At 44.0% G+C, this 20,834-nt stretch overlaps 1 protein-coding gene across 1 annotated transcript in view; it reads right to left on the bottom strand.

Annotated features, from left to right (window-relative positions):
* The window catches only part of LOC147108215 (protein ENL-like), an 82,332-nt gene that overhangs the window by 44,000 nt on the left and 17,498 nt on the right, over positions 1-20,834 (bottom strand). Inside the window, exon 2 of the mRNA XM_086005996.1 lies at positions 11,273-11,453. Within this exon, the coding sequence (XP_085862122.1) occupies positions 11,273-11,453 (181 nt within the window). The remainder of the gene's footprint in view (positions 1-11,272; positions 11,454-20,834) is intronic.

Consider the following 20,834-nt stretch of genomic DNA (forward strand, 5'->3'; position numbering starts at 1 on the left):
CAAAAGGCAGGGCTGGGAGAGAACAAGAGGTCTTAATGTCTCTTCACTTCTTTTGTTCTCTCCCAGCCCTGCCTTTCGATCTATTTCATTTCCTTTCCAGTTTTGAAAAAGGGTTAGACCCGAAACGTTGACTCTATTTTCTCTCCACGGATGTTGCCTGGCCTGCTGAGTTTTTCCAGCATTTTCTGTTGTTATCATGAGATAGAACTTGTTTCTCCTTTGTGTTAAACCCTATTTGGTGGATGCTCTATGAGAATTGATCAACATGTCACATGTCAACAGTGAAAGACTCTGCTCTATCATCTTTAAATAGCCAGACCATCAGTCTGAACATTTCCAGGTTGAAATGTAATATTTGTCGCCGAACTCTTCTGCAAAGCAATGGTTCCTGTCCCTGCTCATTGCCTGGATGTCCAAAGGCCATTGTCTGAGGCCAATAGGGGGTGACCAGGTCAACATTTGCTCCTTGTACACATCTTCTATATTATATGAGGTAACTGAAGAAATGCTTTGAGGAACCTTCATATCCAAGAAAAGGAGAAACTGTTCAGGCCAGAGGGAGATGGTTTCTGTCTTCAAGCAAAAATACAGGAATGGTTGATCATCGAGGGAGATTAATATATCTGACACCCCCTAATCCTAAAATTCTTTTGAACCATCTTTAGGTGGATATCCACCCCTGAAGTGAATCATGAGATAAGAGCAGGGGCAGACTAGATATATGGGTAATCTGGAAATTGCCCAAATGCCCCATGAACGGTTCCTTATCCCTGTATTATCATTGCCCGCTTTTTCTATGAGAATCCTAAAGAATCCTGCACCCTTTTAGGGGAGCAGGTCCACCCCTGCATAAGAGTGCCTGCCATGATCTTCGCTCCTGCTAAACAGTAGCTGAAGATTATCTAGTGATATTGATGTCAGTGGATTAGTTGAACCATATCTTGACAGAGGGACCAAAAATCCCCCTTGTTTGTTGACGTTACTGAAGCATTGTTTGTCCATATGTATACTGATGGCCCTGTGCTCGGGCTTGGAAATGATCCACAGCCAAATACTCCCAATTCCAGGTAGTTGCTCTGTCATCTATTTATCCTGAGAACAGAGCCTTGCAGAAGAGCATCTGGTCCTGCTAAGGATGTATCAGTTACTAGTGTCAGCTGGGGCAAGAGCTATAACAAGCTAGTGCCTTGAATAAATAACATTGTTCTACTGGGACTATCATGCGAGATCCAATGCCAACAACAGATCAATATTTACTGGTTGAAATGAGGGTGCACTCAGGTGCCGACTGTCTACATGTAGAGTATTTGTACATAGCTTTTCACTATTATTCATGTCAACTGGAGATCTCGGAGTATCATGAATTGGTCTAGTGGCAGGAAGACTTTGTGGGGTAGTTTGGAATAATACTTCGATAATAATAATCTGCTGTACAGCTGTGTCTGCAGATTCCAGCAGTGATTATGTTGAACCAATCACCGAGGTAACACTGGCTGCTGAGATGTATTGCGATTATGGACAAGTACTTTGTAAAAACTCTGGATGCTAATGAGGCCAAATGGCAGTACCGTATACTGATAGATTCAGCTTTCAAGGACAAAGCTGAGAGGTTTTCGACAACACTCCCGTTTATTGATGTATCAAACTATATATGGAAGTCAGCATCTTTTGAGTTCTATGACTGCTACTTGGATTTCTGGGTATGACGCCTGAATAACCTGCGGTTATGACCATCTTGAACCTTTCCTGCTTGAGGAACTGGTTTCATATACAATTTTGTAGTATCGCCCTTTCCCCCATTTTTTATTGTAAGGACTATTATCTGGAGTGGAAACCTCGTCTCGTGTTTGGAGTGGATTTTAGGCTGTGACAGACGACAGAAATTTGTCACGAACCCGGTGTGTAATCCATACCTTAGTGTCCTCTCAGCTACAGTCATACCAGTGTCACACAACAATGACTCATTGGTCACCCCCCGCCCCCCACAACTTACCTGGGGTGCCAGTGCAAGGTTGCTCACAGGAGTTTGTAGCAGAATGGAGAAGAGTCACTACAGCTGCATGGATTTTAGTCCTCTCTTAGCTTTACAGGCATGCTTCACAGATAATACCTCTACTGTGGTAGACTCCACAGATATCTCATTTTACCCTATGAAGCATGCCTGTAAAACAAAGAGAGGATGAAAGTCTATGCAGATGTAGTGACTCTTCCCCATTCTGCTACAAACTCCTGTGGGCAGCCTCACACCTGCACCCCAGGTAAGTTGGGGGGGGGGGGGGGGGGGAGATGACCAATGAGTTATTGTTGTGTGACACTGGTATGACTGTAGCTGAGAGGACATGGAGGTATGGATTAGACACCGGGTTGGTGAGCCATTCTTAGACATGGGGCTTGATAACTCTGTGAGGCGACAGGAAAGAGCTGTTGTAGTTTGTTTGTTAAACGGTGCTTCCTATTGCCATTCCTGCCAGTGTGAATTTTGTTGATGCTTCTGTAAAGCTTCTGGCAAATTTTCAACTTAAGAAAGAACTTGCATTTATATAGAATCTGATTAAATCCCAAAGCATTTCATATACAGTGCATTGCTTCTGTTGTAACGTATGTCAATGTATCAGTTATGCTTTACACAGAAACGTTCCACAACAATCAGTGAGATGATTGATCAATGAATCTGTCTTTACTATTGTTTGAGGGATGAATGTTGGCCAGATCTCCCTACTTTTCTTTGAATAGCGTCATGAATCTTCTATGTTCATCGGAACAGGCAGCTAAGTCTTGGTTTTACATCTTAATAGGAAGATCCAATGATCGAGCTTTCAAAGTTAATCTTCTCATGAAAAGGTAGCTACAATGATTAGTGGCATAAATCCAATGCGAGCAATGCTCGATGTGGCTAAACCATTTTAGAAAGCAGAATGCCCAAAATGATAAATCTCATCCGTTCAGTGCAGCTTCAATGCATCAAGAAACAGCAAGCAAAACTGCAGTCCATCTTAACAACCGGATGTAGATACATGCTCCTCTGGTGCACTAACTCTACTCAGTGAGTTTGGTCATGATCTAATGTAACCGGATTAAATCCTTGCAAGAAGTTCATCATGTGAGTGCATTCATACGTTTGGAGTTGTGGTTTGGGGGGTGGGGAGGGGGGGGGCTTAGGATTAACATCTTGCAAGGTGGATTCCCCATGTGGGGAAGAACTTGAGGACACCCACTGAATCAAGGGATAGTGTATCTTACATAGCTCCGCTGAATACTGGTCAATTATGTAAGTATGGTATATTTTAGGGACAGATTCTGATAACTTAGCTACATCAGCCCACATTTCTATAACATAGAGAGATGGGTATGAGCTATGGAGGAAGGGGTAGGGACCCCCCCCTTAGTGAGCACTTTGAGGGAATGATGCGTTCATCTGTAAATATGGAAAATTGATCTAACAAGCCAGCTCCTTCTCTTCCATGATGGATCCTGTTCTGCATCACCTGCAAGTTGCTGGGTGGGGGAAGAAGATCTCAAATGATTGTGTGAATCCACTCTTTGTAGCCCGCTCTTTGTAGAACAAGGTACAGCTTTTATTGAATGGAGAGTGAAAATGGATTTCATAGAATGATACAGCGTAGGAGGAGGTCATTCGGCCCATCGTGCCTGTACCAGCTCTTTCAAAGAGCTATCCAACTAGTCCCACTCCCCTGCTCTTTCCCCAGAGCCCTGCAATTTTTTCCACTTCAAGTATTTATCTAATTCCCTTTTGAAAGTTATTATTGAATCTGCTTCTACCACCCTTTCAGGCAGTGCATTCTAGATCATAAAGTCGGTGTAAAAACAAATTCCTCATGTCACCTCTGGTTCTTTTGCCAATTACCTTAAATCTATGTCCTCTGGTTACCGACCCTTCTGCCACTATAAACAGTTTCTCCCTATTTACTCTATCAAAACTGTTCATGATTTTGAACATCTCTGTCAAATCTGCCCATAGCCTTCTATGCTCTTAGGAGAACAAACCAAGTTTCTCTAGTCTCTTCATAACAGAAGTCTTTCATCCTTGCTACCATTCTAGTAATTTTCCTCTGCACCTCTCTAAGGCCTTGACATCCTTCTTAAATCTTATTTAAAATGATTGAATCTTTTGTGTTTTGCCAACCTTTGGCCAGCTATGCCCTTGACACCTGACCAACTTTCTTGTGGGAAGTCACTTGTGCCCAAATTTAATGTAGTAACTGTATGATGAATGGCACTATTGGGCATAAGGAATAAGGTTGCAACCACAATGTATAAAAACTACAGTTAGCATCAATTTCCTGAAAACCACCTCCTAAAGAGGAGTCCGTAGATTCTTCTGCAGGAGCGATGCCAAAGGATAGGGCAGCAGTAGGGCCCATTTCTGTGCAGTTTGTCCTAGGATTGGAGTTTCAAGACAGACATCTTTGGAGATACTAAGCCTAGCAACTTTGGCAGTCCTATCAACCTCCTTAGGCCAATTCGGTTTGGTTTTACATTGCATTTCAGCAATCTCTATGGACATGCAAGTCAAAGGGGCATACTATTGAGCAGTGGTGGGGAAGCCTTTGGTGACTGCTTTCTGGGTGTGCTGGAATCTGCTGCTTGGAAAGTCTCTCAGCTTCCAGAGAGTTTCTTTTCTTGAAGGGATTAGGTGTATTTGGCAGATCAACCGTCAATTTCCCCACAGCACCTAAGGATAGCCAGCGCCAAGCAGTGTCTTCTGCAATGAGCAATGCCAGAAAATCCTCAGCACCAATCACTGTCTGTGTGGCCTCAAAATCAATTGCCCAGCCATAGCCAGCTGAGAAGAAGATAGGCGTAGATTAGTAACTGCCGATTCCTTGATAATTGTCTTTATTCTGCTTTTCCATTTTGCCCTCAATAATAGGGGAGATGTGATTCAGGTGCTCTTTACAGGTACATTTAGAGAATCCAAAGTTAAATAGCATTTTAGGCATCATCTGCAATTATGAGTGGGCTAATCATTCTGCACAATGTTTAAAGAGATTTATCAAATGTTGGGAGTCAACATACTACCACAAATGAGACACCACTCCATTTTTTTATGGCAGCAATATATGGTCTGTGCCAGTGGGTGTGTAAAGATAAACAGCTGCCCAGTAAACGTGCATGCTCTCCCTGCTGTGTAAATTCAACTTCTTTAATGCTCTTTGAAATGGGCACCGAGAGAACAAGTGATTGGCTGACTGATGCTACCTTATGACTTTAACAGAGCACTACTCGTTATGGAGCCTGTAAAACAGGCAAACATATTTAGGTTTTATTATTTTTTAATTTTATTTTTGTGCGTGTCCTAAGGAAGATAGCACTGTTTGTTGACGTCGGCTTGTGCAGATTCCTCAATTTCTGGGAAAATCCTGAAAAAGAAAAACAGATTTGCCCGATGGAAACAGAATGCACTTTAGGACTACAGGGCCCATCTAGTCTGACCTGCTCCAGAGGAGAAAACAGAGGCTAGTCCCACTTCTTCAATAATAGAAGCAATGCAAGGAACAGAGAACACAACCTACTAACTGGAGAAAAATGAACCTGATCCATGTCAAATGCCCGGAGGGTTTATACTAGGTGGCAATGGGGGACCACATACAGTACTGCTCATCTGCAACATTATGACAACACTTGTGCATGCTAGGCACACTGTTTCCCCAGAATCAGTCAAATGAGACTGCACTCTTACTGTGTTTAGAGGATGCTTAAAGAAGAAAGAGGGATTACCATTTTTAGAAATAAGTTTAATATAAATAAACTTCCAAAGAGGTGTTGGACGAGGAATGAGACTGAAAATATAGCACGGGACAGAGGTTCCAAAGCACACATGTTGAAAACAATAGGAAAGATATCCTCAGGACCAGAGGTCTTATTGAAGCCCAAGGATCAGAGGGTCCAACAAACATCCTTGGCATCATGCTGGTAGAATAGAATGAAGCAATGAAAGTGTGGTCCTTTACCAAGGTCATCAAGATTCGAGTTGGAGGAGAACAAAAGCCAAAAGGCCAGCTGTATCTCTAGGAGCACAAGTAAATTAATTATAAAAGTGAGTTGGAAAAGAAAATTCACAGAGACTTTAGAAAACAATTTTAGCAATGGGCGAGGAGCAGCAGCTGTGGGAAAGCATCAAGGCAGTTGTTGCTTCTTTCAATAAAGCTGAAATTCTGGCCTTAGAGGATACAAGCAGAGGTAAAGTTGGCTGAAAATGCACAAGGCTGATAACTGCCAGATGCAATAAAGCCTTCGAGTCTGCAGGCATGACTGAAGCAAGATACCGTACCAGATATAATGTAGGGTCAGAGTGAGGTTAAAATCTGCCACGCCAAAAAAAAAAAAAAATCAGGTACGCTCAGATGAGCAAGACGCCCATTTGGACCAGGGAACAAGAGCAAATAATTCTGAAAGACCATCCCAGTTGGATGATCAGTGCCAAACAAAATGGGAGCAGTTGCAGTGTGTGATTTGTTGCAAGATATTCTGTAAGAGTCTGATATGAGATGCTAGTCAGAAGAGCCCCAGAGGTGAGGAAACAGAGATAGTTCAAGAGTTACTGTGTGAAATAAGGAAAAGATCTAGATTAGCTGAAAGTTCTGAAGAAGGGTTTCGACCATAAACGTTGACTATTTCTCTCTCCACGGACGTTGCCTGGCCTGCTGAGTTTTTCCAGCGTCTTCTGTTGTTATTTCAGATTTCCAGCATCTGCAGTATTTTGCTATCGTATTAGATTAGCTGAAATATTGGGCTGACCGGTATTATGTGTATTCTGATTGACAGATTGTTCAGGCATTCAGGATCGTCAAGGACTTGGCAGAAGTGCAAGCCTGATCAGCAGAAGGAGTGACACCGCTGACAGTTAACAGTGAAGTTGGCATGAATTGATAATTTAAATAGAGGGGAAGTTAGAGTGCATAATTCAGTTTTGTTCACAAAATGTTGAAAAGTTGTAAGAGAGCATTTGGAGAGTGACAGACAGCAAATTAATTTAGTGAGGGGAATGAGAGATAATTTAGCCACGGGAGTTCTTGGCCAAGACATGCAAAGTCAAGGGAACTAAGCAGAGGAGCAAGGGCATCTATGAACATACCTGGGTTCAGACCAGTAACCATCAGGTAGCTGCACCATGGAGTCACGTTTCACTACAATACCCTCCAATAGCAGTAGGCCTCTGAAAAGTGATGTAGCAGGGGTTGGGGGAAAGAGTTATTTCAGAGTTTAGGGATGAAGCAAGAGCAGGTCAAAGGGAAGGGTGTGGAAACTGGGCAAGGAGCAGAAGATCCAAATGGTCAGGGGGAAGAGAGGATGACATAGTTCAAGAAAAAAGAAAGAGATGAGAGAGAGAGAGAAGGAAAGTAAAGTCTACCACCACTTGTAATGGTGCCAGAAAGGTGGCGGTGGTAATACGCCGAATCATCCAGAAAGATCTACCACCTGTTAGGTTGGAAGATTCGGTCCTTCGCACCTTGCTTGGTAGACTGTTAAAACATTTATTCTTTTTCCTGGTATTTGTTCTAAATTTACTTTTCATGAACTTCCATTTATGTCCTCTGCTGCTACTTTATTCGTGTATTTTTGACATAATAATTGGGATTAATCTTGCCTTACCAGCCACCCTAACATTTCATGCAATTGAGCAGAAAACAAACAGCTGAGTGAAAATAAAAGATCACGGCAAAGGGACAAAAACTGAACCAAGAGTAGAGAAAACAAAATGGTGGTTGAGGGAAAGAGACAGGAAGATGTAGACAACGGAACAGAGACACAAACAGGGGAACAGGAATATAACGGGGGAAACGATAGATAGGGATAAAAAAAACAAGACGGCCAAAGGTAGCACTGACGTTGTGCAGATCAATGGTAAGGCCAATTCTGCAGTATGATATGCAGTTTTGATCACCTTAACTCAAAAGAAATTGAAGCATTAGAAAGAATTCAGAGAAATCAGGGTGGTTTCCGGCCTTAGAGGACTAAGATATGAAGAAAGCTTTCAGCAAATAAATAGTTACTTTTGCTGAAAAGACTAAGGGGAGACTAGATACAGGACTTCAAAATAATAAAAAAGTAGAGATGCGGTTGAAGTATACAAGTTATTCATCTTGGACAACAAGCGTAAGACTGAAGGACACAACTACTAAATTCACATGCCTCGAATAAGGTTAGAAAGAAAATTTGTTTCCTCAGAAATAGTGGCCATGTGGAACAAGCTCCCAGAGAAGCTAGTTGGTTCAGGCTCAATTGGCATCTATAAAAGGAGCTGGATCAATACCCGTTGAGAAACTGTATATTTTTTTCCCCAACGGTAGGGTTAAGGAACAAAATTAGCATTCTCTAAAGTAGACAGCAGGTGGTGTGGGAGGGACGTCCAGGATAGAATAATTATGCATGGACTTTGGATATGGTGCCTTGAAAGGCTGAATGGCTTTATCTTGCTCTGGATTTTTGTTTAGCGGAAGACACATACGCACGACATGGGATGGTGGATGGGAGACAATGGCCCTGAATTTGCGGTTGTAATGGCGGCAAAACTGTCCCATTACAGCTGTGACTCAGTCGGCAACTTCTGGGCTACGTACGTGCGCAGTTTAATGCGGAAATCCAGAATTTGTTGTCCGTCATTCCCTGCTCCTCCACAGAGTGCGCTATTGAACTCCCCATAGCTGGCAATTCATTGAAATCACTGAACAGATGAGAACTTAAGCTTTTACGTTGGAATTTTGCTCTTAAAAACTCCAGAAAAAGTTAAGCCTTGTTGAATAAAGTGTAATTGGGTTTTTAATGGTGTACAGAGTCATAATTACTGCTTAACTACCATTCTGGCCCTGAATAACTAATTTCATATTTGTGGAATGTCAAATTTTCCATCATGATAAAAATTCCATGGTTTTTATCATTATTATTTTTTAAAGTTTATAATATTTCAGCTTCTACATTAATCGCATGTGTACGTCCCTATCTTTATCGCATGTGTATGTCCCTATCCTTATTTCGCTCTCTGTAAAATGATTAAAAAGTGAAAGGTAAAACCTGCTTTTTACTTCCTAGTTTGCGGTCTGAGAATTCTTCAACGTGATTGGCTGCTTAAACAGCTTGATGACATCACTGTTGCTGGACGCTGGAGATCCCCTAGACTTGGTGTCAGATTCAAATTAGCATCGGGAGAGGTGAAAGCGACACCACAGAGATCGCTAGATCTTTGTGGGCAGCTTTCTTAGAGGTCAACGGCGAGCGCCATCACTTCACCGCTGACAGCAAAATCCGTACCAGCGTGCAAGAGGAGCGCACGTACACTGATGGACATGGGGGAGGAAACAGAGGGAAGGGAGCAGAGCAGGGCACGGAAGATGACAGCGAGAGCCAGAAAGAGAAAGAATCAGAGACAGTCTCAGAAAAGACAAAATATCAGATGGGGACAGAGGGAAATAGAGAACAGCAGATAGTGAAGACACACAAAAGAGGGTGCAGTTTGTGCGTAGGTACTGAAACAGTGAGTATAGGGAGGGAGAGAGACAGATACAGAGATAGATATTAAAGAGAACTGGTACGCAGTGGAAAAGAGAAAGATAAAATCAGACAAAGGCACAGAGAGAACAGAAGCAGAACAAGACAAAGAAAGGCTGAGAGGAGGAGGATAGAGACAAGGGTACAGAAAGAACAAAGAAAAACGACTGAGAAAAACAGTGCAGGCAATAGTGAGAGAAAAACCATTGGGGGGGGGGGGGGGGGGGGGGGGGAAGGGGAGCACACAGGAGGCCAAGAGCAGAGACAGGAGGAAAAGACAGAGGGAAACAGACAAAAATTAACTTGCATTTATATAGCGCCTTTAACATAGTAAAATGTCTCAAGGCGCCTCACAGGGGCGTAACCAAACAAAAATTGACACCAAGCCAAAGAAGGAGACATTAGGACAAGTGACCAAAAGATTGGTCAAAGAGGTAGATTTTAAGGAGCATCTTAAAGGAGGATAGAAATGGGGAGAGGTTTAGGGAGGGAATTCCAGAGCTTAGGGCCTAGACAACTGAAGGCATGGCTGCCAATGGTGGGGCGAAGGAAATGGGGGATGCACAACAGGCCAGAATTGGAGGAACACAGAGTTCTCAGAGGGTTGCAGAGCTGGAGGAGGTTACAGATAGGGAGGGGTGAGGCCATGGAGGGATTTGAACTCAAGGATGAGAATTTTTTTTTAAAAATCGAGGCCTTGGTGGACTGGGAGCCAGTGTAGGTCAGCGAGCACAGGAGTGATGGGTGAATGAAACTTGGTGCAAGTGAAGAGAGAGTGGGCAGAAGAGACAAAGGGGGGAATTTTAACCTTAAAAAAAACAGGTGGGTTGGAGGTGTGGGGGAAGTAAAAGTGTTAAAAATCTGAATCCCGACCTAAACCCGCCCACTTCCGGTTTTAGCGGATGCAGGTCGGGGTGGGCAGCCAATCCACTGCCAGTAGGCGGGTTGTCTATTTAAATATTATAATGAGGCTGGAAGCCTCTGCTTTAACTTCCATTTTGAATTTAAATTTAGCTGGTCGTGTTTTGCAGGCCTTGTGAAACCCAACAGCTAATGCAAGGCAAGGACTGCTGGATCCAGGAGGTAAGTGTCTTTACTCTTACCTCCTGAATCCAGCATCCCTGCCTAACCTTTCCCCCCCCCACGAGGCCTCTGATTTCACCGCCCCCCACCAGGCCTTTGATCCCCTCCACGAGGCCCCGCCCCCCCCTCCAGGTCTCCGATCCACCACCACGAGACCTCCCGGGTTTCCTGACCGCTCCCAACCCGCCTTTCCCATTAAAATTCAGCCCAGAGACCTAGACAGAAAGACAGATGAGAGATGCATGGACGGAGAGGGGTTTTTTTTTGGTTAAACTGATCAAAAAGAGGAATTACAACCCTTTCAAATCTATTGGCCTTGACTATAGGAACTTCAAGTTGGTTCTAAACTGGGTGGTGAACAGTATTGCCTGCATGAGCACAAGCAATTCCTTTCAGTGCTACAGAGGACAAAAGAAAAATAATTATTTGAGGAGCTATAACAAAATTGGAGATTTGTCAGTTGTATTCTATAGTTCACCCACCCCTATCTCAATGCCTCAAGCAAGACCGTACGATTTTACTGAATGCTGTTATTTCCTTAAACCCTCCTCTAGTCCTAGTTAGTCCCGATACCAAACCCAAGAATCTTAAACTTGGAAAATCAGAATGTTCCAGTAACAGGGTTTTAGACATGGAGGGGGGAGGGGGGATGTCGCAAATATTCCTTAAAAGCACCACTCACCCCGTTTGGGTTTTGGAAAACTCTCATGCAACCGAAAAACCACTTTTTCCACAAAGTGCTGAATATCGCTTTGTTCTGGTCCTCTAACAAACACCATCCAGTCATGGGTGAATCCTTCAGTGGTGGGCTTTTTCCGAAGCTGGGCTCGGTGGCCTAGTTCCAGTTTAACCTGTACAGTGCACTGTAAACAACCACAAAAGAAACACAGTAAAGACGCAGACAGACACGGTGCATTCCATTACAACATTCAGTAGGTACCTGCTCTTCCCCCGCAAAGTGAAAGCACGTATTCCTTCAGGGACAAATGAAATCGCTTCAAAATAAGTCAGATCACTTTTACACTACCGATCAAAACTGTTACCATCTACGACAGCGGTCTTATGCACTGCTCTCCCCTTTGCTATTTTAGCCACTTTTTATTGGAAGACTTGATTGAGATTGAGTACAAAAATCAGGGACACTGGCTCCCCACATTTACTTTACACAGACAGCCTTCAGCTGATTGCAGATTCATAGATCCACATTCTCTGAGTTACGATGCTTTTAGTTCCAGATGGGTTGGGTTCCTTGCACTATGGTGTGCAGCTACTGAAGGGAAAATGTCTACCATCAGTTGCAACCCATTCTGTAAAAGTGCCTTAAGATTGGACTGTATCATCTGTTTATGGGAAGTTCCGATTGTGGGCAGTTGAGGCATCAAAAGTGGAATTAGGAAAACCTGGGAGATAATGTTCTGAAAGAGTAGCTGACTATCGGCTTGTGCTATACTGTCAAACTTACTACCTGTAGTGTTGCATATGGGAAAACTGTAAATATGTCTATTTAGTATACTGGTGCCAATAAGTTATTAAAAAGACAATAGGCTTCTGGTGCCAATATGAATTCATTAACTCAAATTGCTCTCAACACCAGTAATGGCCAGTATTTTTGCCCTTGTGTCATATCGCTCAAAAAGCTCTCTTCAGGTACTGGAAGATGCAATTTTGCCTCAAACACGGTTATAACTTAAGGGCAAAGACAGGCACAGTGAGCACTGTTTTTTTTTTGTTTTTTTTTTAAACTACTGTACGCATGGAATTTGTAAGAAAGGGGACGAGTTCGTCCTTCTCCCTCCACTGCCCGCCCTCCAGGTCTTACTTACACGTAACTCCATATGCAGATGCAGAAAGCTAGGCTTGATGCAAATTACCACAAAGATCTAACCCGTACCAATGCAAATGGAGGTCACTGTTTCAAAACGGTGTTCAGTGTTCTTGCAGCTCCTCTCAGCATGTTCTTTGAAACACAGGCTTCGATTTTAAACCCCTACCCTGAGCCCCCCACCCCCACTGGGCGGGAAAGGGTTGGACGAAGGGTTAAAATCTGGAAAAATTAAAAAAACAGCCTCCAACCCGCCACCGTAATATTAGCAGCAGTGAATCAGGCCATCAATGAGGATCCTGCTAAAGGCAGGTGGGGGCCTACTTAACATGCAAAAGTCGCAGCTCGATGATGTCAAGCCAGGGGGAATCCCACACTGTCTGCTACCTGGCAGCAGAACCATGGTGGGAGGAGCTGACTGGCCAGAAGAGGCCCAGGTAAGCTTTAAAATGTGCTTCCCCACACCCCCTCAAGGAGTCCTTGGGCCTCCCCAGACCATAAGGGAATCTCCAGCCCTACCTACCCACCCGCGCCCCCCCCCCCCCCCCAAATAATCAAAGCCACAATCTTTGGTGCATTGGGATGATTTCTTAGTATAGCAGCATAGCAAATAAAGAAAGAAAGACTTGCATTTATATAGCGCCTTTCACGACCACCGGACGTCTCAAAGCGCTTTACAGCCAACGAAGTACTTTTGAAGAGGAGTCACTGTTGTAATGTGGGAAACGCGGCAGCCAATTTGCACACAGCAAGCTCCCACAAACAACAATGTGATAATGACCAGATAATCTGTTTTTGTTATGTTGGTTGAGGGATAAATATTGGCCAGGACACCGGGGATAACTCCCCTGCTCTTCTTTGAAATAGTGCCACGGGATCTTTTACATCCACCCGAGAGAGCAGACGGGGCCTTGGTTTAACGTCTCATCCGAAAGACTGCACCTCCGACAGTGCAGCACTCCCTCAGCACTGTACTGGAGTGTCAGCCTAGTGCTCAAGTCTCTGGAGTGGGACTTGAACCCACAACCTTCTGACTCAGAGGCAAGTGTGCTACCAACTGACACAAATAGAAACCTGAAAACCCCCTCTGATTACTACTACTACACTTATCTAGTCTTTTTAAATTGGAAAACATACCCAAGATGTTTTACATTTGGGTGGGGGGGGGGGGGGGGGGTGGGGTGTGGGTGGAGTTGAAGGAAAAAAAAAGGAATAAAGGAGCAGATGTTCAGCCAGGACGTGAGGAATAGAAACGAGGACCAAAAGGTTAGTTGAAACTATGAGTTTTGAAGTTTCTGAAGTCTGTGAGGGGTGGGGTGGGCCCGGCCTGTTTGGGCAGGGAGTTGCAGAGAGAGTGTGGCCAAGGCAGCTGAAGGCTCTGCAACCGATAGAGATGAAGGGAGTGGAATGAATCAAAGGCCAGAGTCAGAGGGCCAGAGTGTGGGAGGGATGGAAGGCTGGAGCAGGGGACCAAGGTAGGGTAGGGTGAGACCATGGAGAGATTTGAAGATGGCGACAAGGATTTTAACTTTAATGAGTAGGAGGACAGGGAGCCAATGTCGGTCAGCAAGGACAGCCAACGGGAAAGCAGTACTTAAAGGACAGGGCAGGATCACGCAGCTGACTTTTGAACAAATTGTTGCATGGGAGGGTGGCGAGGAGGAAAATGAAGGAATCGAGTCTGGAGATGACAAAGGCTAGGATAAGTGTCTTTTCTTTTGATATGAAAGCACAAATAGAGAATGGCAACTCTCTTCAGCTTTGATTGAATTAGCCATCAAATCAATAATGACGTTACCCCATGACAATGATGCCAATCTTAAACACCACTCGCCAAAGAATTCTCAAATGGTTATATTTATCCTGTAGAATCTCTTTCATGTAAAGCCATTTCCTTTGAAGTAGTCAAGCCCATCAAAATGTTAACGATTTTAATACTTTAGTACACAAAGTTGCAGTGGTTTGAACTGCTGGCCTCCTGCTGGCATAACAGTTTGCTTCTTTTTAACACCTGATGGTAATTGCAAATCGCATTTTTTTCTGCCACATCACACAAGGAGGAATGCAAGCAACATATCATTAGGCCAGAGAGAGTTTTCCAGCTGTGGGTTTGACAAAATGTCTCAGCATCAGCAACTTGTTTTCAAATGTGCTCCTTGGAGTTCATCCTGGGCTGTTGCAACTTTAATTGGCACATATTTCACAGGACAAATATTAATCTCTCATTGCAGCAAGTCATTAATAAAGTGGTCAGGCACAATGTCTTTTTCTGCTATCCTGTCCCTTTGTTTACACAATCATAGAATTGTACAGCAAAGAAAGGCATAGGCCCACTGTGTCTACACCAGCTCTCAAACAGCTATACATTTAGTCCCCTATTCCTCTCCCTCCTTTTTAAATTCTACTTTTACAAAATATTTATCCTCTTCCCTTTTAAAAGCTATTACGGATTCTGCTTTCACCACTGTGTCTGGTAGGGCAGAGGTTTCCAAACTGGAGGGGTAACGAGGGTGTCGGGGGCAGGGTGGGGGAGCATGAGGATGCCAGCTATAACTCACCAATGGGTAATGCCAGCAATACGTATCTTCTCTGTTAGAGGTGGTGTAGCACTCCCCTCAGGATGATCCCCAACTCTGCTCTCTTCAAACCTGCATCCCCTGCAAACAATTCCAGCTTGCATGTATTCTCATTACTCCCTCAGTTTAAATGTGACTTGTTCAGTTTTTAAAAAAAATGTTGTTTCCCTCCTAGTCTGTACCTCTGTTTTGCATAAATTTCTAGTTTGAAGTGCTCATGAGCCGCAGAGAAATAAATCAACAGCAGCAAAAAAATTGGTGCGAGTTAGCTATAAAACCAGGAGTGTAGATCGTGGAGGTGGTTCACTAGAGTTTAGAAGAATGAGAGGGGATCTCATTGAAACGTATAAAATTCTGACAGGGCTAGACAGACTGGATGCAGGGAGTATGTTTCCCTTAGCTGGGGGGGTCTAGAACGAGGCGTCAGTGTCTCAGGATACAGGGTAGGATATTTAGGACTGAGATGAGGAGAAATTTCTTCACTCAGAGGGTGGTGAACCTGTGGAATTCTCTACCACAGAAGGCTGTGGAGGCCAAATCACTGAATATAGTTAAGAAGGAGATAGATAGACTTCTACACACAAAAGGCATCAAGGGGTATGGGGAGAGAGCAGGAATATGGTATTGAGATAAAGGATCAGCCATGATCATATTGAATGGCGGAGCAGGCTCGAAGGGCCGAATGGCCTACTCCTGCTCCTATTTTTCTATGTGATTAAATGGCCTTTTCAGCTGGAAAACCGAGACCATTGTAAGGAAGTTAGGGAAGACCCAAAGGGCTAATCACCCTCTGACCGAACTCAGCAACTGTAACAAGAGGTCTCCCGCAGCCTTCGCATCGTTGTGTGTCTATGAGCATCATTTTCCTTTAATAAATCTATGGAACAAAATCCTTAATAACTGGAACAGAGGCATCAGCTCCAAGTTGCTCTCTCCAACAATAAACATATACAGTCAAAGGTTCTGCTATTTCCTCTTTTACTAACTTCACCATTCTAGGAACTGGTTCTTTTTCCACTTTGGGTTCTAGTTCCTTATCATCACAGAATCATCACAGAAACCCCACAATGCAGATAGAGGCCATTTCGGCCCATCGAGCCTGCACCAACACATATCCCACCCGATCCCCGTAACCCCTACACCAACACATATCCCACCCTATCCCCGTAACCCCACGTATTTAATCCCCCTAACACTAAGGGTCAATTTATCACAGCCAATCAACCTAACCCGCACATCTTTGGACTGTGGGAGGAAACCGGAGCAAACCCACGCAAACACGGGGAGAATGTGCAAACTCCACACAGACAGTCGCCCGAGGCCGAAGCTTATCTATACTTAGGCTATCTAATTGCTCCATCATTTTTTTTTTGCACCCTTACTTTCCCACAATCACAAGGCCACATTTTGAGATTTTTGATTTTTTTTAATATAAATAGTAGGAATTTGGGAAGGAGTTGTTTAACAGTCGTATTTTGAAACAAGGTGAACCTGCGCAGTCTAAAAAGCCACAGGCTGCAGCCGCAGAGATAAAGGGGGTTTGAATTGTTAACTGGAGAGATTTCCACAATGACCGGGGACATTAAGCAATTTGTTATCTCATCTCAGACTGACTAATATAACATCTACACCCATTATGGAAGGGTTGATTCTATTCATGTGGATTCAGGATGAGATGTCTGCTGAGATACACTCTCAGGAGAGGCTCTCGTTGGGTTTGGTTGACAGGCCTATGGTGAATCTCTAAAAAGAGGAGTGGCGGCACCACCCTTCCACAAGCGAGAGATGTGGGCAGTCAGTTCGGTTTTAAACAGGAGACAGCAATGGGCAGGTCTGGGCCTGGAACTAAGCTGCAGCTCAGAAGTAGTCTGCAAAGAGAGGTGATGCCCAAAAAACAGTAAGTCAGGCTCATTATATTCGTCTGATTTTTCAAGGAGAGGAGTGACGTTGAGCGAAGGGAGGCATGTTTACAACTGGTACTCTATCTTCACTTGTATGTAAAACAAAGCAGCATAAATGATTTACATCAGGCCTCCTCCCACCAACGCGTTTATCAGTCTGCTGACTGGAAACTAGCAAGGGCACATGCAAAAGACACAATATTCAGCTCAGATCACAAGGGAGTCCTATTATTACACTCTTTCCCTCCCTCCTTCCTTTCTTACCCCACCCTGACCTCTCCCAGTTACACTATCATATACAGGAAACTTTGTGCTATCCGGCACCGACGGGACCGAGCTGTTGCCGTCCCATCAAAACTGCCGGACAAACCAGCGCTAATGTTGAAACATACGGAGATTTTGAGCTCCGTATCTAGCAACAAACCCTGTTGCTTAGCAACAGCTTCTAACCAGTCGGCCGTACCTTGCAAGCGTCTCTGTAGCTTAGCAACAGCTTCAGCGAGACCTTGCAGAGCCTGACTGGTGAAAAAAAAGCAACAAAAAGAAAAAAAAACTAACGAAACGGCTCCTGATTTTTGCCAGTGGCTCCAGCATTCCGGACAGTTAACCTCCGGATAAACCAAAGTTTCCTGTAATTAGATATTGGGCAGTACAGGCACACTGCTGGATGCAAGATGCTCAAACTATTTATGGGACCAGCACAGCTGTGCCCAAAATAATGTTCAAGACAAACTGAAAATTTGTCACACACTTCTGTGAAACGAGAGGTGAAGTACTCATTTAATTTTGCCACCATTCCTTCATCCTCCACGAGATTTCCTTTTCATCTTTAATCCACCCTACTCTCTAAATGTTCCTTTATTATTAGGTGTCAACAGTGGCCGCATTCTCGCCCGAGTCAGAAGGTCGTGGGTTCAAGCCCCACTCCAGAGACTTGAGCACATAATCCAGGCTGACATATCAGAGCAGTGCTGAGGGAGTGCTGCACTGTCACAGGCGTCATCTGTTCGCTCAGGAGGACACAAAGCAGGCAGTGGCACTATGCGAAGAGGAGCAGGGCACCTCTCCCGATGTCTTGGCCAAAATCTATCCCTCAACCACATCGCTTAAAAGGCTGATTTTCTGGTCATGAGCCTCATTGCTGTTTGTGGAGCCTTGCCATGCACAAATTCCCCTACATTACAACAGTAACTACACTTTAAAAAGTAGCCATTGGTTGTAAAGCACTTTGGGATGGCCTGAGATCGTGAAAGGCACTATATAAATGCAAGTCTTTTCCTTTTATAAAATCCATTCAGATTTCCGTTACTTGCTAGTATTACTTTACCCCTGTCTGACCTCCCATCTTATTTGCTTCCACTCTCTTTATTTTACCTTTTTTGTATTAACCCTAGATTGGTCATATGCCTCTTCTAAGTCTTATTTTAATTTCTCTATTTTGGAACTCCAGCTTTTCTGCGCCCCCTTTAACGTGCGGGAATGTTCGTACTCTGTACCCTACTCATCTCCTGTATGGAAGTTACGGTACTTGAGCCGAGTGTGGACAGACAAATCCACAAAACACTTGCCTGTGTGGAACTGAGTGAATGGGCGAGGCTCTTGTGAAGTGCTGTTGGAATGCTAGGCAGAGGAATTCCTGCTGGAGGGCCCGAGCTGAGGTGGCACGTGTGCAGAGGCTGAAAAGGCCAAGCATTGACACAGGGAGCCACTAAAAGGCAGTGAGCATGCACGGGTAGGATAAAAACAACATTAGAGCCTCAGAGTCAGCAAAGGAGAGAAGAGCAAGGGAAAACAAGAGGAATTCTAGGAAGGGAGCAGAAGGCAAGGCCAAGGTGATCGAGAGAGGGGAAGCCTAAGGAGGCGAGATGATTGCAACATGGAATAGGCGAGTTTATTGGTAAGCCTTTGAGTTTTGTTTGCAGAACTGTTGGATTTTATTATATATAAATATTATTAATCGTCAGGGTATATAGAGCGATGAGTAAAAAAACCAACAAGGCTACTCAAAGGCCTTTGGTGGGAGGGTAGGGAAGATTATCAGACAGAGAAGCAAGTGTTCAAAGTACTTGTTGGTTAGTTGCAGGAATATTTAAGCCAATCAGAATGTTTCATGATCTACGGACACATCAAAAAATGTTTCCATGCTGTACATTTGTTTGACCTTTGCGCAATTTTCAGATACACAGATATATCTATATAATAATTAAAAGCCTTGCATCCATGAAGTGTCGAGACTTAACTGCCTCGAAGATCCACGACACTAACTTTAGTTTGCTGATTTGCTGAACTAGGGACAGGTAGGAATAGCTTCCAATCATGAAACAGTATATACAGGTAAGAAAATCTTTAACCAGCAACTGTCACAGGCCCAAACAAATCGCTTTTTTTTTAAGAAAGCTCCCTATCAGGGACCAGCAACGGTCACAAAACAAAACAAACTACTCAATTTGTTCCAAACTGCTTTTGGTCACCTTTTCCCTAATCAAGTCAGTATTTACAGTTGGAATTAATATTAACATTTTTCTTTAATTTACGTAATTTATAAAATGAGTTACGTAATACCAGAAATGGCTGCCTGGACTTTCCCCCAAAGACCTCGGCCTAGAAATTCGCCTCGGGCGGTACCAGATCGGCCGCCCCTTATACGCAGCGTCTGATATTCAGTTGCTTTGCAGTCAATGAACTGAATGATCAGGTGCTGCGTATAACGGGCAGCCGATCCAATGCCGGCCGTTTTATGCCGCTGCCCGAGATGAATTTCTTGCCCTCCTCTGGGCCTGGTAATGCTTTTGTAATGTTGAGAACGCCTCGAAGTAGCACCTGCTTCTATTACTTTCAAAAAGTGAACACGATTCAGTCCTGCGAGCACGGTGGCGAGTCACACAGCTCCGGGCTCTGTGGTTCTTGATTTATTCCCGTCTCAGCTCGCCTACTAGCTCGGCTCTGCTAACTTTAGCTCAGGAATGTCTTTAGGCCCCACTGCCAGGTTTCCCCACCACCCCAACGGTGCCGACGGGCCTCACTAGCCCTTTTGAAAAAATACGGAAGCTGGTTTTGCAACGTTTTGCCGGACAACCCTCAACTCTTCACACGCCCTGCTGCACCTTCTAGCCCCCAGCAGATATAAAAGGCCACCAGGTTGCACCGAGCCATGATTTCACAGTCATTTTTCATTATAAATGTCAACACAGGAATTTATAATGGAAAACGTTGACACAAAAACTGCTACTAAAAAAAGTCAAGCGATGCAGACAGGAAATGCACAAAGACAAGTTATTTTAAAATATTGGATATATTCCCATGACTCGCCTGTGGCAGTGCAGAGGGTGCGCTGGAGGGTAGGTACACTATTCTAACAACAGGGGTGCAAGGCCATGTCACCGACAATGTATAATCAAGGTGGCCAATTTACAGTTATTGGATACGTCATTGGGTTTTTATTAAATGGTATTCTGGGGTATTTAACTGGTTCTTTTCCAATGAAAACCCCTCTTTTCTGTCCACTTCTGCATGTAAAATCAGTGGCCCTGATTATTTGCATTAAAATTTTATTATCTGCCTTTTGTAAAGCCTAGAAGAGATGTCCAATCTTTTGGCGCTGGGGGCCAGCCAGATCCATGTCAAGACTGGTCAGTGAGACGCATATGATTAAACAGTAACGCAAGGCCCATTCACAAAAGAGCAAGACACAAGAAACGAACATTCCCTCCCCCTTATACAAACCAGCAACATTATCCAAGACTCCCCATCCCATCCCATTCCCCCCCCCCCGCCAATCCCCCACCCATCATGTCACTGGATAGTTTTAGAAAGATTCCATTATCTTCAAGAATATAATCCCCACTTCAAAAGATGTTTACTCCGTTAACACGGGCAGCAGAGGCTGGGCCCAGCATGGGGGATGGAAAAGAAGGCTTCAGCTCTTGAAAAGTGCCAGGCCTGGCG

Source organism: Somniosus microcephalus, chromosome 13, assembly GCF_052327205.1.
Source record: "Somniosus microcephalus isolate GS21.2 chromosome 13, FLI_Smic_1.0, whole genome shotgun sequence".
Lineage (NCBI taxonomy): Eukaryota > Metazoa > Chordata > Chondrichthyes > Squaliformes > Somniosidae > Somniosus > Somniosus microcephalus.